The 22,383-nt window shown below is 39.2% G+C and overlaps 4 protein-coding genes and 1 non-coding gene across 7 annotated transcripts in view; 1 reads left to right on the plus strand and 4 right to left on the minus strand.

Annotated features, from left to right (window-relative positions):
* Window positions 1–1,358: 1,358 nt before the first annotated feature.
* LOC135626299 (uncharacterized) lies at window positions 1,359–2,361 on the minus strand. Its single transcript, XM_065131506.1, has 2 exons — window positions 1,637–2,361; window positions 1,359–1,548 (listed from the first exon to the last, which is right to left on the minus strand). Exons 1-2 carry the CDS (start codon window positions 2,359–2,361, stop codon window positions 1,359–1,361), a joined length of 915 nt encoding a protein of 304 aa, XP_064987578.1.
* A 973-nt stretch (window positions 2,362–3,334) lies between these two features.
* On the minus strand, window positions 3,335–5,495 carry LOC103970400 (uncharacterized). The gene is made up of 2 exons (XR_010492348.1): window positions 5,299–5,495; window positions 3,335–3,785 (listed from the first exon to the last, which is right to left on the minus strand). It is a non-coding gene; the product is annotated as an uncharacterized LOC103970400 (transcript).
* Window positions 5,496–5,537: 42 nt separating this feature from the next.
* On the plus strand, window positions 5,538–12,548 carry LOC135581780 (probable isoaspartyl peptidase/L-asparaginase 3). Of its 3 annotated transcripts, none has more exons than XM_065131774.1 (7): window positions 5,538–5,892; window positions 6,005–6,182; window positions 9,530–9,594; window positions 9,690–10,124; window positions 10,192–10,250; window positions 11,202–11,306; window positions 12,097–12,548. In XM_065131774.1, exons 1-7 carry the CDS (start codon window positions 5,845–5,847, stop codon window positions 12,320–12,322), a joined length of 1,116 nt encoding a protein of 371 aa, XP_064987846.1. In that variant the 5' UTR covers window positions 5,538–5,844; the 3' UTR covers window positions 12,323–12,548. The 3 variants fall into 3 exon arrangements, with proteins under 3 accessions (XP_064987846.1, XP_064987847.1, XP_064987848.1); XM_065131775.1 differs by having other exon boundaries at window positions 5,538–5,856; XM_065131776.1 differs by lacking the exon at window positions 5,538–5,892 and having other exon boundaries at window positions 6,108–6,182; window positions 9,679–10,124.
* Window positions 12,549–13,811: 1,263 nt separating this feature from the next.
* Window positions 13,812–20,438, minus strand: LOC135585552 (anaphase-promoting complex subunit 8-like). The gene is made up of 4 exons (XM_065133290.1): window positions 20,236–20,438; window positions 19,766–20,153; window positions 14,735–15,985; window positions 13,812–14,495 (listed from the first exon to the last, which is right to left on the minus strand). Exons 1-4 carry the CDS (start codon window positions 20,319–20,321, stop codon window positions 14,406–14,408), a joined length of 1,815 nt encoding a protein of 604 aa, XP_064989362.1. The 5' UTR covers window positions 20,322–20,438; the 3' UTR covers window positions 13,812–14,405.
* Window positions 20,439–21,317: 879 nt separating this feature from the next.
* LOC103970405 (transcription termination factor MTEF18, mitochondrial) overlaps window positions 21,318–22,383 on the minus strand; it is a 4,409-nt gene continuing 3,343 nt past the window's right edge. Inside the window, exon 2 of the mRNA XM_009384170.3 lies at window positions 21,318–21,594. Coding sequence (XP_009382445.2) covers window positions 21,574–21,594 — 21 coding nt within the window. The 3' untranslated portion in view covers window positions 21,318–21,573. The remainder of the gene's footprint in view (window positions 21,595–22,383) is intronic.

Genomic DNA, 22,383 nt, shown 5'->3' on the forward strand with positions numbered 1-22,383 from the left:
CTCCTTAGTTCAATAGATGCTGAAGGAAAATCTTTTCTCAACGATTCATAAAATTATATCAAGTGGTAGTCATCTTCCTATTTGTTCTTCTAAATTTTAATTTATGATAGTATCCTTTCAAAGCTCAAACATGAAATATAACATTGCAATTGATCTTTATTAGTTGTCCCTTAATGTATAATATTAAAATTTAAATTGTTATTATGCTCAATTCAAAATTATTAGAAAACATAAAAAGGTTAAATAATGGGTGAAAGTAATGATCATTAGTGGCTGACTTGAGTTATCTTTAGATTCAATGATTCCAAAATTTCAGGTACATCAAATTTTGGTATCTTTAGATTCAATGATAAACCATGATCATTAGTGGCTGACTTGAGTTTATTAAATGAATGTGAATGAGAGTCATGATTATGAACATTTTATATATTTATTTTTCTTATTTTCTAATGAATAATGATCATCATCCAATTATATCAACACCTTATTGAAATATTTATAACATTAAAGTTTCTATTAATCTCATGATTTCCTTTCTAATAAATTCTTTTAGCATAATCTCTTATGAAAAATTGAGGATTCTAAATTTCATCTAATAAACTTTTGTATTTGACAACAATGTCAAGACATCAATTCTCATCCTCACCACTTATCATTTGCAAACCAAAATCTTATTTCAAGCTTAAGTTAATGCTTCTTGCTGTTGTTCTCTCTCTCTCTCTCTCTCTCTCTCTCTCTCTCTCTCTCTCTCTCTATATATATATATATATATATATATATATATATATATATATATATATATATATATATATATATATATGTATGTATCAGATAGTAATTGACACCTGAATACTCCTAAGACATACATTCATACTTCTTCCAGAGGTCTACTAACTCATTAGTCATCAACATTCTTGGGAATTTTCTTGGCGAACCATACCATTTGCCTGCCTTAGGTGATGAGAGAGGGGAGTGCACGACCACTGGTTCCTGCATGCATCGTCTTCTTGCCTCTCTGGTCACCTGCTTCTACCTGCGCGGCTAAGTGAGGCAGGCAGGCAGCATAGACAATGGAACGAACACATTCAAACTTGTAGTGATGTTAGTGTGATTTCCTCGAAAGTTGACGAAGCTATAAGGCATTCTTTGAAGCCATGCATTCAAACATATCGCGCTGTTCACGTAGACAGTCACATATAAATCATCACAATCAACACCCCCTCCTCTTGAACTTGTGGCTACAGAACAAAATGGTTTTCGCTTGATTTTAGATTGAGAGACTAATGTATATGCTTCTCCCCGAGTTTCTTTCTATTATTCGGAAGCATTAATTACCCTTACTTCGTCGCCTGGAAATCCTAGCCACGGCGAGGCGTGTACATCCTCGCCCACAGATGCCTGCCGTTGATGATGAACTTGGCCGTTGGCTGCCCGTTCAGAACCCTAGCTATTGCGGAAGCATTCCTGAAGACCAGCCGGCCGTACATCGGATGCTGCCCCGGCGACACCCTCTCCATCATCACCGTCTCGAGACAAGGCCCGTATCGCCTGCCACCACGCAGACCTGTTCATGTCAGATTCCCAATGCAACAAAGTGTTCCGGCGATGAAGCCATCGCAGCTCGCTCTCGACTTACCCGTTGAAGAACCCGACGATGTCCTGTCTGGAGATGGGGTGCCCCCTGGAGAAGGTGATGAACATGGATCGCAGGTCCCCCGGTGACCGGTTGCCTTCTGGCGACCACGGCCTGGCCATCGGGTTCAGCGTGGAGTCTCGCGGCTGCAGAACAGTGCGAGCCTGCGTCGGTAGGCTCATGGCCACTCCCGCGGAAGACGCACCGCCTTCCCCTTGGCTGCTTCCCTCCCTCGTCGGTGGACTGATATCGTGCAGCCCGCTGGGGCGCAGGCGGTGGTCGTCGGGGTGGTTGGCAGCCTCCGCCGCCCTCTCCACGAGCACATCGTCGAATATGATCTGGCAGACGTTGTTGAAGATGTGCCTGACGCCTTTGATGGCCTCATCGCGGTGGGACTCGAAGAACCGAAGGTCCATCTTCTCAGCCATGAGGGAACTGGTCAGCGGCAGCTCGTCGCCCCTCGTCTGCTCATGCTGGCCCATGAGGCGGTCGAGGCAGGCCTCGGCCTCTCCCACGAAGCCGAGGATGACGTCGTCGCTGTTGTAGGACGACACTCGCCGGATGAATTCATAGTGGTCGATGGATTCAAACCATAACCACAGTGCAATCACCTGCTTCATCCGCTCCGGGTTTTGGTCCAACTGTCGAACGAGTCGGCAGTAGAAATCTCTTTCCTGCGTGTGGAAGAGCAGCATGAGTTCATGAGGATCACGACTCGGTCCCTCCATGCCTGTCGAACGAAGGTGGCCGAGCAAGCGAGCGAGCGAGCGAGCGAGAGAGAGAGAGAAAGAGAAGGAAAAGGTTAAGGTTATGAGCTCCATGGTGAGCGTCGAGCCTTGGTAATGTAGGATTACGGTGAAGCTCACGGAGCCATTCGGTCATGGCAGTGAAATTAATGTGGTCAGATTCGTGCCCAAAAACAACCCCACACCAAAGTGAAGGGGATCCATCCTAAGTCGATACATGCCGACATAGTTCGGCATGAGGAGGTGTAACCATTTCCCTCGCCAGTAAAAACCTACACAGCATCACAACTCACCAATATGTGCTGCATTATCTGCTCTTTCCTTCCTTCCTTCCTTTCTCTCACCTTCACATTCTTTTATCTCACTATGTTTCTCTTCCTTTTCAATGTATACAAAGTGGTAGAACTTCAAACTCTTGCACAGTGTGATCTAATTCCCAGAAACTATGGTCACCATATTGTGATGGGACAAGTAGACTTCTTTCTTTCTCTTGGATGATCCTCCAGTACATTTGGTGGCATTATATCTCTAAAACATCAGGGTGGGAATCTGTAGATAGGAGAGGTTAGGAGGTATTTACTTCCAACCAAGAAAACATAATTGTTTGTTTTAAACTAAATGTTTTTGACAAGAACATATTCTTTTAAATGCTAAATACTTTGGTAAACTGAATTAATGTTGTGAATTCAGAATGCTTTGGATGTTTTTTTCCTGTTGCAATTTTGTTTTTTTTAATGTTTATGTGGTTTCCATAAACACTTTTATGTACTTTCTATAAGTACTTGCAATTTTGACAGCTTTGCATCACAATACAAGTCTTAGGAGACTCAAAGAGTAAGGAATATTTGGATTTCAGTGAAAGAAAAAAGAAGCAGACATGCATAATTAACATGTTTATTATTTATACTCCAATCAATACAAACACAGTCCAGAAATTGCTGAAGCTGTTGCTGTGTTGTGACATGAAAGACATCATCTTGTTATCCAAATGGAACTTTCCAAAGTAATAGCACAACCCAATAGTTTAGCTCTTGCAACAAGCCTTAACTGTTCAAGTCACTTTGTCTCACTACATAAGCAGAGAATCCACCGCTTGAGTGTCTCAATTGCTTAGGAGATGAAGCAAAACAAGAAAGCCATCAGCTTATCACATCTGAGGCACTGCACCCATCTCTTTGATGTGCAATTCATCCAACTACAGAAGGTTGACTCACATCGAAACAAAAAAAGAAAAAAATTACAGAATTATGGCTCTAACAAAGCCAACCGGTGGTGAAATTTTACCATGTCGCCGTGGCCAAATAAAAAGACAAGATTATATATTATGCCTTCTATCAAGTTCCTCCTGGAGGACTCCGCATCATCCATCTCCTGACACTGGCACCAACTTCCTTCATGTCATCTACCTGTTTACATGCATACAACATCATTGCCACCATATCTCAATCAGGACAGTTAAAATGAAAGGCAAATTACTGTGTGTCCTATACCTATTTCCCTCAAAAAAAAATGAGGACATAATTTTTCATATTAGTAATCATCAAAATTTGCATGTTAATCCCTTGAATTTTCTTTTTGTATCTAAATACCATTTTTTTTTTGGGGAAAACAAGTTAGAATACATTTACAAGATATAGGAGGTGGGAAACATTTTAGGTAATTACCAAAAGTACCAACGATAGCAATATTGGAAAAAAGCAACCATAGGCAATAGCAATCCTACTACCTATGTCTCTTAACTATGGTTAGGTTAAGACAGCTATTGAGATGAAAATAGTTATGCATTCTTAATCTTGTACTTCAGAAGAGGAAATAAGATGATGACTTCTACAATTTTTCTTTGTTTATTTTTTAAAAAACATTTTTCTAAATATGTAAGATCCATCTTCTTAGAGCTTTAACGATTCTCTACCCAAACATTAAAAATATATAGTGCTTTGCCACTTTAAACTCTTGAGAGATATTTCAAGAAATGACTAATTAATTAAATGGCTCAGATAAAATGTTGATAAGAAAGAGATGACTAATTAATTAAAAATAAAATTCTCAATAAATATGATTGTTGACAGGCTAACAATTCAGCAGTGTTGGAGCTGGAAATAAGAATCTGGAAACTTCAGAAGGATTATGGTGGAGCAGGGTTTTTTTTTATTTTTTTTTACTTTCATAAAAAGGTTTTAAAATCATCAAATTCATAATTATAAATGATTAACCATAATAAAAGAATATCAAGCAAATAAATTGTCAAAAATTTTTGATATATTTGCATTAAATATACCAATATGGTTGGATGAAACTGAAATAATTTCTTAGAACTAACATATTTTGAATCTGTACCATGTTGAACTGAATTGATTTAATTTAAGTAGAGGTTCAATTTTATTAGTTTCAAAATGATTATTTGGGAAAAAAAATAATAGAATTGAATTGAATACCTTTTTTTTTTTGGAATATATCAAGAAACAATCTCAGATACTATTTATTCCTCATCATATCCTAATTTTGAATCTAAGACAATACTTTTCTCTGATTTTAAGTTAAAAGGGAATACAACTTATTCAATCACTCAAGCCCTCAATTCAAATCTTATATATTTCAAAATCATATCAACATTTACTAAATGGTATATGTTAGCATATACTTAGGACAACATTAATTTATTAAATATTTCAAGCCTTCAATTCAAAGTTGAGCCTTCAGGTGGAATTTATATCAGTTTAGTAAAATCTGTAAGCGCAGGGGTTTTATTGCAAACTTCCCGCTTCTATTAGTCATGTGACATGAAGCTATACTTCTCCTATCATTCCTGATTACCCCTTTTTTACACCTGCTTTGTGAATGGTTGGTTACATGGGACCCACCGGGTCATACACAAGTAGGTAATTATTTTGCACAAGAGGGGCATTAAGGTGGACTCACGTCGTCGATGCCGGTGGCGAGAAGAGCGCCGCCCACAGCGGTGGCGCCGGAGCCGACGAACATGGTGGCAATGGCGAAGGCCTTGAAGGGCATCGTCACCCCGCTCCCGCTGTAGCCTCGTCGGTACCACGCGATCCCAGCCGCCAGCTGGGTGGAGCTCGCCGCCGCCCACCACCACCATCTCCTCCCACCCCCTCCCGCTGCTTCCTCCATCTCTCCTCTTTGCCACGGCCGTCTGCAATCCAGAGGGAAGCGGCCGATAGGCTTCTAGGGTTTCATTCTCTTCTTCCTCTAATAAACCACGGGAAGGAACCGAGTACTGATGGCTACAGCCGGTGAAGTTACCGCAATGCAGAAGACGAGAGATCAGCCGTCAACGGATCTGATCATCCGCATCAGTCATCTTTATCCGTCAGATCATGCGATTACGTAGCATACGACCCCCGTATTCTCACGCTGGTGCGCGGAACTAATAGACTCCTTGGCGATTGGGAGCATCAAAACGAGGAGGGTTTCCGTGGAGGCCTCTTCCTCCTTCCCTCTCCAATGGCTCCCAAAGTTGTCTCACTTTTCTTCTTCCTCTCAATGTCAACTGTAAAGATTCAATCTTGTGATATAAATTTTTCTTTCAGATTTGGATACTTAGGAATTTTGATCTCAGGTAGTCAAATTTCTTCGTTTTCTTCGTTATTTGTGCTATGATCAGGTGTCGGAGCTTGGAGGGATTTATGGATCAGGGGGCTACCCGATAGTCGTGAGCACTTGGCCGTTCCGAGAGGCGGTGCGAGCGGCTTGGAGGTCCGTCAATGATCACGGTTCGTCGGCCGTTGATGCTGTTGTCGAAGGGTGCTCCGCCTGCGAGGAGCTGCGCTGCGACGGCACAGGTATGAATGATCAGAATGATTCACTTAAAATCTTGATTGTTTGATTCATCTCGAGTTCCTACAGTTGTTTGTATATGGCATCTGATTTTGGTTCCCAATGTCAATCAGATTGATATTTTCATTGAACATGAATGAGAATTATGTTAGGGTTTCTTCACAAGAGATGCTTTACTAGGTATCCTTAATTCTTGTGTTTCTGACGACCAGAATTAGTTTATTCTTGGACGCTGACAAACAAAGTGGATCTCAGGATTCATCACGAAGATAGATTTTTTTTCTCTTACCTGCTCTAATCCCACAAAATGTGATTACTTAACCCTCTTTAAGTGGATCCTTGGAGATGTGTTCTATACTGGATGCGAAGTATGATCATATTTTAATATTCAGATATGCTTGATATGCTACAAAAAGATGATGGTGGCCATGAAGTTACATCTAAAAAACACCACAGAATGATGACAAGAATGAACAGCAAAATAATTTAAGAAAAGAAAGCAAATGCAAGAAATGTAAGAATCTATGGGTGCAGTCATAGTGCATGTTGAGGATCATGAAGATTTGGGATATCAAAAGGTTCAACTCCTACTCATTAATGATCAGAAGAAAATGCATCAAAATTTTATAAAATTGAATATTTTATTCACACAGCTTGTAGTCTGCCACATCCTTATGCTAAGTCATCGCTGCTCCATGATTTAATTGTCACATTCTGCACCTTCAAACCATTGTTGGTAGTACCTAATCTCATGAACAGACACGTGCAGTAAGTGAATAGTGAATGAAACATTCAATTTTCTGAAGTAGGCATACCACCTTTCTAATGTCACAAACAACTCCTGCAAGATGTCTGCTTATTAGAGGGTTGATCTTTTACAAATAAGACCTTGTAATATCTTAAGAGCTACAGACAATGCAAAATATTTAGTTCTAGTCAGAAACGGATCATGGGTTATGCTGGTGGATGGGAGTGATAGATAGAAATAAAATGGGAGAAGATGGGGGTACTACGATTGTTGATTTTGTAAATATTGTATGCATATGTTTAAGCTCGATCAAGATTCATGCACTTCTAGCATCTTTTGATATAGCCTTACCAAAAATTAGGATGAACAGTAAGCATTATGTCATGCATGCATGACAAACTCAAATGTTCTTGTAGAATTAGATTCGAATCCGGCTAATCGATAAGGTCAACTTCTAATTTGGAACTCTAGAATGTGGGTGTCACACCTCATTTTTAGATCTTGTGTGCCATCATCAGATATGATTTCTCACATTAAAATGAAACATAGTCCATTAGTTTCTGGTGAACAATAAATTAGGGAGGTTATACATGATCTTTGATTTCGTTGTAACCTCTCCAACTTGGCACCTTGTAGTATGGCATTATGGCAAAACAAAAGGGGATAAACAAAGATATACATGATCTTTGATTTCGTTGTAACCTCTCCAACTTGGCACCTTGTAATCTGGCAATATGGCAAAACAAAAAGGGGATAAACAAAGATATACATGATCTTTGATTTCGTTGTAACCTCTCCAACTTGGCACCTTCTAGTACGACATTATGGAAAAAAAGGACGAACGAAGATATATTGCTTAAGGATGTCAAACTGTCTGGTTTGGTCTATGCTGACCTTCTTAGCAGCCTAGGCAAGGACCTGGCCTTGCTTGGTGGGTGCCTTTATAAAATAACATAAATTTTAATATAATTTGAACATTGTTTCTTACAGAGATTTCAATAGGTGTTTGGGCGCTTGCCTAGGTGCTCGAGTGAGGCAAGACGAGGCCCGAGTGCCTCGCTTCATGTATAGGTTCCTCGCTCCAAAGAGGCACCACTTAGGCGCTCTCTCGAGCCTAGGCACCGAGCGCTTCGGGCAAGCGCCCGAGTTAAACCAGATGACCAAATTAGTGTTTTTTGTCTGGTTCGTTCTCCAGTGCTTTAGTTGGTTCAATCGAACTAACTAAAGCACTGATATCAACCTCCCAGTATCCCTCTTGCGTCTTCCTCAACCCTAATCCTGCTCGCGATTCTGCCGCTTACATTTCCTCTCTGCTGCCGTTGCCTCTCTCCACTGCTGTTGCCTCTCTTCGCTGTCGTTGCTCTCCGCTGCCGCTGCCACTATCGTTGCTTGTCGTTGCTATCGTTGCTCGCCGTCGTTGCTGTCGCTACCACTATCGCCGCTCCCACTCCTACTGCCACTGCTCGTTGCTTCTCTCAGTCAACAACCTTAGTCTTACTCTTACATTACGCCCTTGCTACCGCTACCGCTGCTGCTGCTCACTACTACCACTACCGTTGCTGCTGTCGCTACTCACCACTATCGTCGCTGCCGCTGCCATTACTCGCCGCTACTGTTACTCTTACTCCCTCTTCTCATATCGACTCGATAGTATACTGTTAATAGTATATTAACTATATACTGTTAATTGTATACTAGTAACAATATTTTTTATTTATTAGATTAATAATATATTATTTTGATTTTAATACTACTAATTTTTATTTATTTGAAATTATTGTTTTGAATTTTGAGATTTTTTGTTAATGTGATATTGTGATTCTGTAAGATTTTTTTTAATTTAATACCATGTTTTTTATTTAAATAATTATATTTATTAATTATATTATATAATTTTATATTTTAGCGCCTCGTTTCATTCGGGTGAGTGCCTAACGCCTCGGGCATTTTTGGACCTTGGCGTCTTTTGGCGTCTAGCGCTTTTTAAATCATTGGTTTCATAAAGCATAAACAATCTATTATTAGACTAAGATTTGTCAAAGAACATGATAATGTAAAATGATGAATGGCATTATAAGTTGGTGACTTATAACGTAAAATGATTTGTTAAAGTTGGTGATTTGTTAGTGAATTTTAGATAATTTATTCTTCAAATGACATATTATGACATAAGTTTAATTCTTTGGCAAAACTGTTATGACAATTAAAAATCAAATATTATGCTGGAGAACAGATACCAGATTTAGGAGAATGGATAAGAAATGTTCACATGCACTAATATTGCTATATGTTAAAGGTCATGCATAAATTGTGGATATTCATTCTCTTTTTCAAATCAATGTTCAGGAGGGCGCCACATTTATTGTATATTAGAGTTTTCTTTTATTTTCAAAGTTTAGGTAGAATTAAGTGTACTATTGTTTTTAACATATCATATTTTAATTTTTTTGGCATCCTTTTGTAAGAGCCCAGATGGCTGTTCATGGCATCATTAAGTTTTTTATTCAATACCAGAGGAATTTGACATTACTTGTTTGTCCTTGATTATAAACATTGTTTATTTGCTTTTCTATTATTTGATTAATTCAACTTTTCTGTAAACAGTTGGACCTGGTGGCAGTCCAGATGAGAATGGAGAAACCACATTAGATGCTCTTGTCATGGATGGGGTAACTGTTTAACCATTTATATCTCATGGCTTATATTTATTGCTTTGACATGTATAGAAGATTATGGTTCACTGGTTCTTTAAGGACACTGGTAGACCACAATGGAGGTTGGAGCTGTGGCTGCTATGAGAAATGTGAAGGATGGCATCAAAGCTGCAAAATTGGTTATGGATTATACAGAACACACTATGCTTGTTGGAGAGAAGGCCTCCATCTTTGCTATTTCAATGGGTCTTCCTGGACCAACTAATCTTAGTTCGTCAGAATCCATTGAGAAATGGGTTAAGTGGAAGGAGAATAATTGCCAACCAAACTTCCGGAAGAATGTTGTTCCTGCAAAAAGCTGTGGACCTTATCATGTTCACTATGATTCATCTTCTGCACTTGAGAGGTCTTGTGGACTTTCCAGAGAGGGAAGTGGTGAGAGGAGTTTGTTTGGAGATGGAAATCATTTGCAAACTCCTGAACATAAATCCAACATTATTAGTTACCACAACCATGACACCATCTCCATGGCCATAATTGATAAAGTAAGTCCTCACAACTAGTCTGCATAAGACTTCTTTTATAAACTGAATGGTTCCTTGCTTTCTGAAGATGGGGCATATTGCGGTTGGGACATCGACAAATGGAGCTACATTCAAACTTCCTGGAAGGCAAGTCTTTTTGGTATAACCATCTATAAATCCAATCTTAGCTTGAATTAACAAATGAAGGTGTGTGGCTATTTGAGCTGTTTTCACCTCGGCTGTAAACTTTAAAAAATGCTAGATATCTACTTCAATTTTGTTCCATGCTCTGCACGATAATGTTCAAAAGCATCATAGGCATATCATTTTTCATCTCTTTCTTGTTTGGTTAGACTTACTCTTCAGCACTAATTGCAAGCATTTCCCTGATTTAGTTCATTCTTGTTTTATGTTGAATATTTCATATATTATTAAAAGAATGTAGTTCCTGCTTTATGTTGATGGTTTGACATTACATATGATGTATGCTTATATTTTCATAGTGAAAGTGGCAGACAGGAGACTACCTGGTGAATTTTATCACCTTAGTGGTTAATCAGGGCACACTCCAGGTCTATATTAAAATTTTTTAATGTGGAATGTTTAGCTTTATATTTAACTTTGTATTTTTCCAAGAGAACAATAATAGTGAGTATTAACTAGTCAATGGACTAGATTACTCATAATGCTCACATAAATGCCTAAGTAATGGTAGAGTATTAACTTGCACTGTGGTCAAGCTATATAGATCTAATTCCATTTCCACCATCAGCAATGTAAAGTGCAGCAACTTTTTTATGCAGAAAACAAATATCTCCTTTTTTAATATGATTATCCAAGTCTTCTTTAGTCTTGCTGTCTCACTTGGGCAGATCGAATCTGCATAGATGACCTTTTCCTTTTGGCATGCTTCATGGTCTCCAGTGAAACCGGACCACAATTTATCATGCTTCATTGCTAGAAATTATGACAAACTATATACCTGTTGATCTTGTTCCTAATTTCCCTGATTCAATATGTTGAAGATACTTTCAGTTTAACATTGTCTTCCTAACAGTGCAAAATTATACTCCTGATCTCTTGAGGTTCTTGATACAGGGTAGGTGATGGACCAATAGCAGGATCCGCTGCCTATGCTGATGATGAAGTCGGTGCTTGTGGTGCAACTGGAGATGGGGATATCATGATGCGCTTCCTTCCTTGGTATCATTCTAAATTCTCTTCTTTTCTACATTTTGCTGAATTTGTGCATCTGCAAGCAGTTCTTTTCCATGACAATGTTCTCTGTTCTATTTTGATGAATCGGATAAATAGATATTGCCCAGTTTTTCATTAATCAAAGGAGTATTATTCCCACTTACCTATGTAAACAGTTTTGCTTTTAACTGTTCCAATGTGACTAGCAATTTACTTGATGGTAGAAGGACAATGTAAATGGATATGTCACAACTGAAACTACAAATATGTGATGGAGAAGAACAAGTGGGAAATGTTGAAATAATTTATTCTAAATTTTCACTTTTTGTTTGGTAGATCTCATTGAATAAGATGGTTCAAAGAGCTTGTTATTGATTCAGTGTGTGTGCAAGCTGTGATGCACTGCGTTAGCTGGCATCATCATACTCATGAAAAATCAGCATAGGGGCATGGGCATAGTCTGAGAACTAATTCCGCATGAACTAGGCATGGGTATGGTCCAAGAACTATTCCAACATGAAACTTCAGGCAAATGACTGTCATGGGCATGGACCATGTGATGGCAATACCCTTGTATGCATGAGTTCTACCTGAAGTTATCATGGACATCCTTTTGGGGCTACTGGTTTACAGAGAAGAGCTCTTTCGGCAAATTCATTAGTCTTCAAACTGATAAATGATATCTGTCATAAATTATATTCAATAACAGAAACTTCCAAGTGCAATTGTTTTCTTGATAGAACTTAAATGAAGGAAACCCATCATCATAACACGTCTCATGAACTGCCTCGTGCAGTTATCAGGTTGTGGAGAGCATGCGGCAAGGAATGGAGCCCAGGCATGCTGCAGCAGATGCAATATCCAGAATAGCTCGCAAGTACCCAGACTTCATCGGAGCTGTTTTTGCCCTCAACAAGAACGGTGTACACGCAGGAGCTTGCCATGGATGGACTTTCCAATACTCAGTAAGAAACTCCAGCATGAAGGATGTTGAAGTATTCACTGTAGTACCTTCGGACTGATGCGATGTTGATACATCGAGATAGGCCTCCAAATCATGTAGCACTTTGTCATGTCCAGAGATGAACTTTCCATGCCTATTTTGGTAACTCAAATAAATTAGGATGAATATGAACCTTGCCCATTCTTATGTAGATGAATGTAAACCATGGCCATCTCCTGTACCCAATCGACTAATTCATTGGAAAAGAACTCAATGGAAGCTGTGCCATGAATATTTGTGCTCTATGTTTTTTCTTTTTTGGCTTTCTGGAAAGTATAAATTGGGGATTATATGCTCTGTTAAAACTCTACAACTCATTGTTAGCTTACAGCGATAAAACATTCAGATGATTATGTGCATCGTGAATATTAATCTTGTGATTCTCCTCATTTATGAGTTACATTACTGTCTTTCCTGGAATTGGTATGAGTTGCAGCAAACTTCTACACTCTTGAACAAGTTTGACCTCAGAAATAGTGCTTATTAAAGCCCCATGTAGTTTCTTTTTTTTGGTATCTCTCTCTCTCTCTCTCTCTCTGTGTGTGTGTGTGACTGCTAAGTGGATTGAACTTGGTGAGAAGTGATTCAGTGTATGGCAGAACTGCTCATGAACAACTTTTACTGATCTTGCTAAATACTCATAAATCTCACCATGATAAATATTTGGAAATCCTCCCTTCATCTAAATAACGCTCATTCACTATGTTGATTCTCTGTTATGACATGCAAGCGATCGTGTTAGAGGGAGGTATATTGTGTGTTTCTGTAGATGTGATGGTGTCGTCATTGCATCTATTTAGTTTTGTTCCACTGACAACTTGCATAAAGTTCACAAAGGATCGATCGATCTAATATAGTTATTATGTTCACAACACCAAGTTTTTAGGTGTTCTTTAGACGGATGATGAGAATAGAGCAGAGAGGGAAAAAAATAATAATAAGAGAATACAAAGCCAAAAAATATGTCATGTCAGGTAAGATAGATGATGAATATTTTAACTATTGATAACAAAGTTTTGAGATCAAATCCTGTCTTTATCATTAAAAAAGAATAATAGAATGCCAAAGTGGTTTCATATTTTCTGATACTTCAAACTTACAAGAGGAACTCCTAAGAGTCAAGAATGCAGATTCAGACCCCTATATTATGAGATAAGAAAGCTGATGGGAGGGAAGTTTAGGACCTCAGATTTCATTCTCAAGCAAAAGAATAAATCCAAGTAATTTTATGAATGAGGATGTTAGCAAAGCAATTTTGATAAGATGAAAAGCAAAAGCCAAGTAATTTTATGAATGCGGATGTTAACAAAGCAATTTTATGAACGCACGCACACGAGCGCACACAATTTTATGAATGCGGATGTCACACACACACACACACACGCATGCGCACGCGCACGCGCACACACACACACACAGATATATATATATATATATATATATATATATATAGAGAGAGAGAGAGAGAGAGAGAGAGAGAAAATAGAAACCACAAGAGTAACAAAAGGAATTATTTCTCCCAAGTTATTATAAGATATTTGAGATCTGTAAGCAGGCCGACAACATTTTGATATGAACATGAAATTCTGGAATATTAGGACTCGAATACATAAGAAAGAAACAGATTAGGACCAAAAAACTTCTCAGAAACATAGGCTACAAAGTTCAGATAGACAATCTCGTACATTAAAGGAGAGAAAACAGTTCATTTCACAAAGCAAATCAGCAGTAGCAACAGACTTCATGATTTTTGGTTGACTTGCTAACGAAGAGATCTCATGCTGTGTTGGAATTGGAAGTGGGAAGTGGATCATTTGTGCTTCAAGTCGCAAGCTTCTCAGAGCATGATTTGTGTTCATGAACCACATCCCTGCTGTTAGAAGCCACTTGACAAGGATAAACTGACTTACAGTTGGTGATATTACTCTTCTTGAGCGGATCCCATAGTTCAAAATTTGACATATGCCAGTACGGAAATCTCTGAAGCTTTTGCTACGCCTTTAACGGGCAATGGACAAGATGTTACTAGATGACTCTCTGATGCTTGAGACGTAAAGACATGCACGTAACATACCAATATTCTCGAGGGTACACAAGAAATTTCATGAACCAAAATGTCCAATGTCCATTGAGGGAAAAGCGGTTTGAGCTATCCTCAATCCTCTCAGAAGACTTTTTGCCGTCTCCCTCTCCTGCACAATTAATTGTGAAATAAGGTAATTTGAATGCAAGAAGAAATAATTGCAAAACTTCAAAATAAGGAACAAACCACAGTAGTATAAACTGAACAGAAAATGTAGGTCACATATTAAAAAGAGAATAATATTGTACATACATGGCCATACTATGTTGGTGAAGGGGACTAGGTCATGTTTAACCTTTATCTATTCTCCTAATACATCCTAAAACAAAAAGAGATCAGAATACGCACCGGACCAGTATAATCCAAGAGCCTTGTGCAATAGAACTCTGCTTCTTCAAACTTTTTCTCAGATTTGTAGTACCTAGCAAGGTAAAGCATAGCTTCAACCATATTTGGCCCTTGTCTGCCTTCAGCTTCCATCCTCTCTAAGTCTTTCTTGTAGAAGAATGCAGCTTGTTCAGAGTGCCCAAGAACACCATGCAACTTTGCAAGCTGATGCAAGGCTATGCCTTCACTGTCATTCGAGTTTGCAGCCCTTGTGTAACATTTAATGGCCTCCTCGAGCATCTGAAGTGGCGCACTTTCATAGCACTGAGCCATGGCTACCCAAAGCCTGGAATCATTAGGCTGCAGGCATGATGATTTCCGAAAATAATACAGGGCATAAAAGGGCATATTCATCACCTCATAGGTTTGACCCAAACCATACCAGGCACGGTAATCCCTAGGATTTATTTCAATAGCCCTGCGATAGGCATCGATTGCAGCTGGGGTATTCTTCATCTCTACATACTCATGACCCATCAGTGTCCAAGCAGAGAGGTACTTTCTGTTAAGTTTAAGTGCCCTCCTGAAGTATAGAACAGATTTCTCATGTTGCCCCTTCAAACTGTAATAATTTGCGATGATGCAGCATGACTCGGGTCTATATTTATCTGTCAAAAACACCCTGTGGGCAAGGAAACTCAGAGCAGAGAAACATTCTTTTGCATAAAGCAAATTTGAATAAATATCCATTGACTCCACCCGATAAGGATCATTCCTGAGGAGGTCTTCAAATATTACTTCAGCCTCATCAAGCTCCCTTAAGCTATAAAGAGCTGTTGCAATTTGAGACTGGATGTAGTCACTGGAACGGAAAACCCCCAGTAAGCACTCATATCGTTTTAAAGCTTCTTCATGCATCTTTAGCTCCTGATATGCACTAGCAAGAAAGAAGTCCTTCATCCAGTGGTTTTTGAGATTTAGTTTAGTCAAGGTGTCAGTGTTAGTGCACAGGGACTGAAGTTCTGACCAAGCGCTCCAATTCCATGGGAAGCTATTAACAGATTCCACAAAAACAGTTACAGCAAGGCTCTCGCAGCCTTTATCTTTAAGTATGAGTCCATACAAGTATAAACCAAAGGAGTCAATGCTGCCAATTCTCCTGAGCGAAGAAAGTTCTCTCTCTAAAGAGATCAGTTCACTGTTGACAACATCACTCTTGCCCAAAGACCCGTCAAGTTCTATCATCTCTTCCTCCTTACGCTTTTCTCCTGCCTATGATGTGGAATTAATAGATGGAAGGAAAAGAAATATCAGAGGTTTCATCAGCATATTAACTGGGAATGAACTGAAAATATCTAGAGTGATCATTGATGGATATGGTCATGGCTATCTAAAATAAAACTAAAATAGTATATGAACTACTAAACTTGCAAGCAAATGCTAAGGTGTACTGCTGATGGACAAAGTTTGATGCTTATGGCTACAGCCACTTAGAATGAAAAAAAATAAACTACAGCAGGAATTGAATATTTTCGAGCAAATGAAAAAATGTACCGATGCGATGCATAGACAGACAAACCCAGGGATCCAAGCATAACCGAGAAAGAAGAATCTCTGTGGACAATTATAGATCTGCTGCTTAACATAGGCAGTTGTTGACAAAAATAATTTATCATGCATGACAAAGTAGAAGCATTCCAAAGAAAAGCTGATACAGACATCGTCACTACAATATGTTAGGCTGAGCATTCACGTGTTAGTATCTGAAAAATGTCGGTATCAGACATTGTCACTACATGGACATAATAAACATTTGAAAGTGTCCCTGCTACAGATATTTAATTGTTGACCTTAGCATTCCAACGTCTGAAGCTGTTTTGGCAATAATCCTCTTTCTTTGAAACAAGGTAGGCAAGAGTTGTTCCTCATGGGCAGACATGTATTGTAGGTCTAAGCCGTAGGCAACAAATCAATGTCCACGAAAGATTTCAGGATTGATTATCCATTAAAATAATCCTTAGTCTCAAAGCTCATTAAGTACAGAGCTAATTTGTTATGATGCTTCTAGTAATACAGCAAAGAATTCAATACTGAACTCATAGTTTGTAGGAGAAAGCAAATCAAGGGATAATATTTAGATCAAGGTTCGCCATACCGATGTGTACCGCCCGGTACGGGCGGTACGTACCGGTCCGAGAGGCGACCGGTACGCGGACCGCCCTCTACCGGGCGGTACACCAAAAAAAGCCTGTATCGGGCGGTAACGATCGAAATTTCGACTGTTACCGCCCGGTACCATTCAGTAACGGTCGATTTCGACCGTTACTGCCCGATACCACTCGGTAATGGTCGAAATCGACCGGTACCACTCGGTAACGGTCGAAATCGACCGTTACCACACTGTAGCAGTGCTACAGTGCTCCACGGTCAAATTGACCGTTGGAGCCATTTCTCCTCCTATTTAAACTAATCTTCTCTCCCCTATTTCATTATACTCTCTTAAACTCTCTCTCAAACATTTCTTTTCTCTCATAAACTCTATAAAACATTCTCTTTCTCGTTCGGTCCAGAGACATGACAGCAACACGGACAGCAGTGCCTCAACAGATGATGGCGGTGATACCGGGCAGTCGTTGGTCTCGTCTATACAACTTGAGGGTGGTGAATGGACTGAGGAGCAATATTTTACACATGCCACTCAAGATTCAGATCATGGAACTCGACAAGGTACTGGTCAAGTTTATGCGCGGAAGGGAAAGGAGAAGGGGAAGGAGAAGGCAGTGGATGAATATGAACAAATGCGACAGAGCATACATGATATAGACACAGAAAGAGACTCATCGTATTCACAGCCATCGTATTATGAAGAATCATATGGGCAACAACAGTATGGTGATAGTTGGTCATCCTTCTCTGAGCAACAACATGATACAAAACAACACCAATATATGCCTCAAGAGCTGCCTCAAACAAATATGATTTATGACGATCAATCTACGATCAGTACCACATTGATGCATCAATGGCATACGGTGTATCAATACACTATGTCATTGGATCAATTTCATGATTGGGTCCAACAAACGTATCATATTGATATGTATCGGATCGAGGACCCCGATCCACCACCCGTGGAGGCCCGTCGTTCGTTTTGGTGGTAGAATTAACAATCAGGTATATCTAGATATATGATCCTAACTTTTTTTTTAATTTTCAGGTATTTTCGGAGGGATAAATCGGTGAAATCAGGTGTACCGCTCGGTACACCTCGGTATACCGCTCGGTACGCCGTATCGTACCGTACCGAGCCAGCGTCGAAACGCCGGTACGGTACGGTTCGGCGAACCTTGATTTAGATTGCTACAACCTTAGCATACCTGCCACAATGATGTCAGCAACCCCTTCAGTTCACAAATTTATACTACTTCTAAAGATGAGACAATATAAGAATTTCTCCTCTTTGTTGCTAAAAGATGAAACTACTCCTTTGTCTATGTAAGCTTATACCTAAAGAACAATTTTGTAATGTGAAATAGAATCAATTCATTAATAGGTTGGTGCTAGCCATTTTCCATTTCTTTGGAGAAAAAAACAGGAAAGAGAAGTCTTTACTGATCAAAGTGAACTGAAATAACAAGCAACATGCTTAAGTCTAAGTGAAACCAAACTGCAATCTCACATTATGTCAGTCCACATGTAACATTGAGGAAAAATAATTCCTCACCCTTGGACTTATCACTTCCAAATTAGTTACCTAATGACCAAAATTTTCACTGTCTCTGACTGGAATAGTGTTGAACTACTACCTCTAGTCTTAACTGGTTTCTAGTCTTTGGCTTGTTAAAACGAAAACAGAAGTGTAACTGATATTGCTTCATTATCCATAGAATGACATTTATGGTGGTAGACTGTCGAAGAAAATACTTAAGAATGGTAGAGATGGTGCATAAATCTTGTAAATAGGACACATTTACAGTGCATAATCTCACAAAGTGCAACCAGAAAATTTGAACATCTAATCATCTCAGATAATGGAAGCTACTTCTCCCTACATGTCTTTTCCAAGTATGCAAAGGGGTCTTCCTAAATCAATATTCCAAATAGGGGTGGAATGGCAAACGTGAAAACCATTATGGGTTTTTTATCAGGATGGCAAGCCCTTAATCTGCAACAAAGAGAAAGTTGATGTCAACATTTAGATACTCGATGACCTGAAACCTGAAATCTAGATCAAAGACAAGTTAAAATTAAACATCAGATACAATAAGAAACTGTTCCCACTTTTCCCACAGAAGAGTTGCAAAGAACATGCATTGAAGAAAACGATTGCATTTCATCAGATTATGATGCTCAACAAGAAGTAAGGTCAGAAATAGAAGCAAGATGAACATGTGAAGAATCCAATTCTCTCTCCCTCATGGACTGAATTCAAAACCAGCCGCAAGAAAGAACAGGGTCTAAAAAATAAGACGATAAAATGACCAACAAAAGGGGGAATAAATGATCACTTGAGGCAACAGTTTGACAAATGATATACTCAGACAACAATTCCAATTAGATGAGATGGAAAACCAGAAGTTCCAGGGATCCAATTGCACCACGATTCTATGGGTTCCCAACCTTCCACCACACATAGGACCTTAGATCATACATTTATCACGCTCAAACAGCCAATTGGACATTCGAAGGGAAAAAGATGCATGAAACAGAAAATCCAGTTCATGCTAACTAACTTTAGAAAATCCCTACGCCTGCATAAGATGATACATTAAAAGACAGATTCCACCGTAGAGCACATCACACCCTCCTTACCTGCAGCGGATGAGACACTGAAAGAATGTATATGTTTACTTTTTTCTTGGCTAACAGCCAAACGGATTCAGGGTGGTTGTTTGATCAATTAGAAAGCAGATGAAACCACACCAATTAACTAGAATCCAACGATAGAAAGAATTTTCCGACAGATGCATTTCATCAAACAACACCAGGAACAGACCTCAACATGCTAATAAGAACAAGGACTCATCAGAGGGGAGACGGAAGTAGGGTTACCAAGTAAAGGGCATAACAACGGAGGAAGCCGGCCTTCTTCCCGGTCTGACCTCTGAGCGTGTGAGCGGCCCGCCGGTACTCGCGGCAGTCAAAGTAGGACTTGGCGAGGAGGTAGCGGTCGTTGCCGCCATCACTGTTGAAGCCATCGTCGTCAGGGACGGGCGTGCTGATGTAGGAGACGCCGGCGGGAGGCGTGGCGGCGATGTCGCCAGAGGCAGCGGCGGAGCGGAGGCGGCGGCGGTAGGCGGAGGCGTCAGGGTGGAGGTGGGAGAGGGGGCGGGCGGCGCTGGAGGTGGAGGGGGTGGCGCGGGCAGAGGCAGCCGAAGAGGAGGCGGAGGACGCGGGGGCGTGGGCGTCGGGCTCGATGTCGATGAGGAGTTCCGCTGCCCTGACGAGAGGAGAGATTAATGTATCTAAATCTGCAAAGAGAGGAGGAGGAGGAGGAGGAGGAAGGAGGAGAGGACATCCACCATTTGGCGGCGGAGTAGAGGCAGCGATCGCTAAGTTGGCGGGCGGCGGATCGGAGCTCGACTCGGTAGCTCTCTTTGGAACTCATCTCTCTCGCTATCTCGAGACTGTCGATTGCTGTGGGTGTGGGAGAAGCGGAGGGAAAACAATATCTTTTTGTAGAAAGTACTTAAAACAAGCGCTCGTGCTAACGTACGCAGGAGGCGGGAGCACCATTTTTTGGAACAGTGACCAAACATGTTCTATTCTGTCATATTTCCACACGCTTGAATCATATTAAGATTTCCATTAATCAAATTCAATATATGCGAAAAATAATTATAGGATTAGTTTATTCTAAAACTATTTTTTATTTATTCGGATTGTGTGCCTAATTAACATTTTTATTTGTTCTTTGATGAGTTCAGAGAGTACACAAGTGATGATGATTGGGGTTTTGGATTTCAAATACCTTATCTATGTCATTGATAATACGATACTCTTAAAAATAATGAGCATTGGCATAAGCAATTAATTAGAAGATAATTAATTTGAATTATATAAGTTTAATCTACTTGCTATAAGAGTATTTGGTGGAGCAGATAGGAATTTGGCATAGGAAGCATTCGACACATGTTTACAATCTTATTATACATATGAAAGTTAAATGGAAATTGAAGATGAGAAGTGGATAATTCAACAATGTTTAAGATCTGATACCTAACATTCATCCATCCCTATGGAAATTGAAGAATCTAATTTTTTTTAGAAAAATCAATTTATTATTATTTTTTTGCTTTCCTGTTTGCTTAATTCTATATAAATATGCATGAGAATCTAATTATTTGTTAGTAAGTAACTAAAATGTAAAGTACTATTCATATCAAACTTTGTTCAACCTATCCAGGAAGCAAATCAAACCTGTCAACTAAAACAAATGGAAGAAAGCTATTTTTGGTTCACAAATCACTGCTGCAATGATTTAGTGAAAATTAATAACAAATAACCCAAATAATTGAGACTTATGATTTTGTTATTATATAATAATAAATAGTAATAATAATATTCTTTTGGGTTAGATGCATAATCTGGACTGTTGTAGAGGTAAAAGAAGTTACCAATGTGTTCTTGGTAAAAACTGGAATACATCATCCTCAATTCAAATGATTTCACAACAGTTTAAAGATCATCATCACCTACTCTATATCAGAGCAAAACACATCACTGCCCACCAACTACAAGCAGTAAGACCTGCATGAACATGTTTTCATGAGAAATACCAAAACGCAGATCTTTCAGGATGGAGAGGATACCACCATCCGTTGCTGGTGAAGTTCTGAGTTCAGTGCAGGGAACTGATGTCATTTGATCATTTGTTCCAACTGAAAAATTAATGACAGAAATCAGAGCTGTTTCAGGATCAAATAATATTAGGTAATGACAGAAAATGGAGAATAAAAAAAATTATTGAAGTAAGAAAACAAAAGCAATAAGCAGATAAATGACATGAACTTTTTTAATCTAAACATATATGTTATCAGATGTTCAAATATAAGTTTCAGATGATAACAATTCAAACGAGAAGGTCACCGTAACATTTAGAATGATTATAGCAAGAAAACCTGCATTTCGGTCTAAGATACCAAGCATAATGCTTGACGCTGGAAGCTGCAAGATTGAGCTAAACATCAATTTTTCCCATAATGATGCCTGATATTGCAGCACAAAATTATGAACGAAGCAGCACAACCTTGTCAATCTTAGATCTGAATCACTAATCAGCTCCATAAATCAATTCCAGCTAAAAACATTAGAGAAACATCAATTCCTGCTGCACCAAAATTTGTCTCTGCTGAATCAATCGTTCCTTCTTTCCCTTCTCTTTTCCTGATTACAATCTTTTATTCTTCCCACTACAATACAAAAAATGCCACCAACTCATTATGTAATCTGAGCTAGAGGCTTCTGCAGCTGTGTATTTGCCACATTCGTTTCATTATTATGATACCAAGATTATTTGTGGCATTCAAACCTAGTGCCTGCTCTTATCCTTCCAAGACACTATCAGGTCATACAGCATTTTGTACTAAAGCACAACCGGATACCTTCTAATTTGACCACCGACTTAGAAAGCAAGAAAATATCATGCTTCATTGATGCAAAATTATTTA

This window comes from Musa acuminata, chromosome BXJ2-11 (assembly GCF_036884655.1).
Source record: "Musa acuminata AAA Group cultivar baxijiao chromosome BXJ2-11, Cavendish_Baxijiao_AAA, whole genome shotgun sequence".
Classification (NCBI taxonomy): domain Eukaryota; kingdom Viridiplantae; phylum Streptophyta; class Magnoliopsida; order Zingiberales; family Musaceae; genus Musa; species Musa acuminata.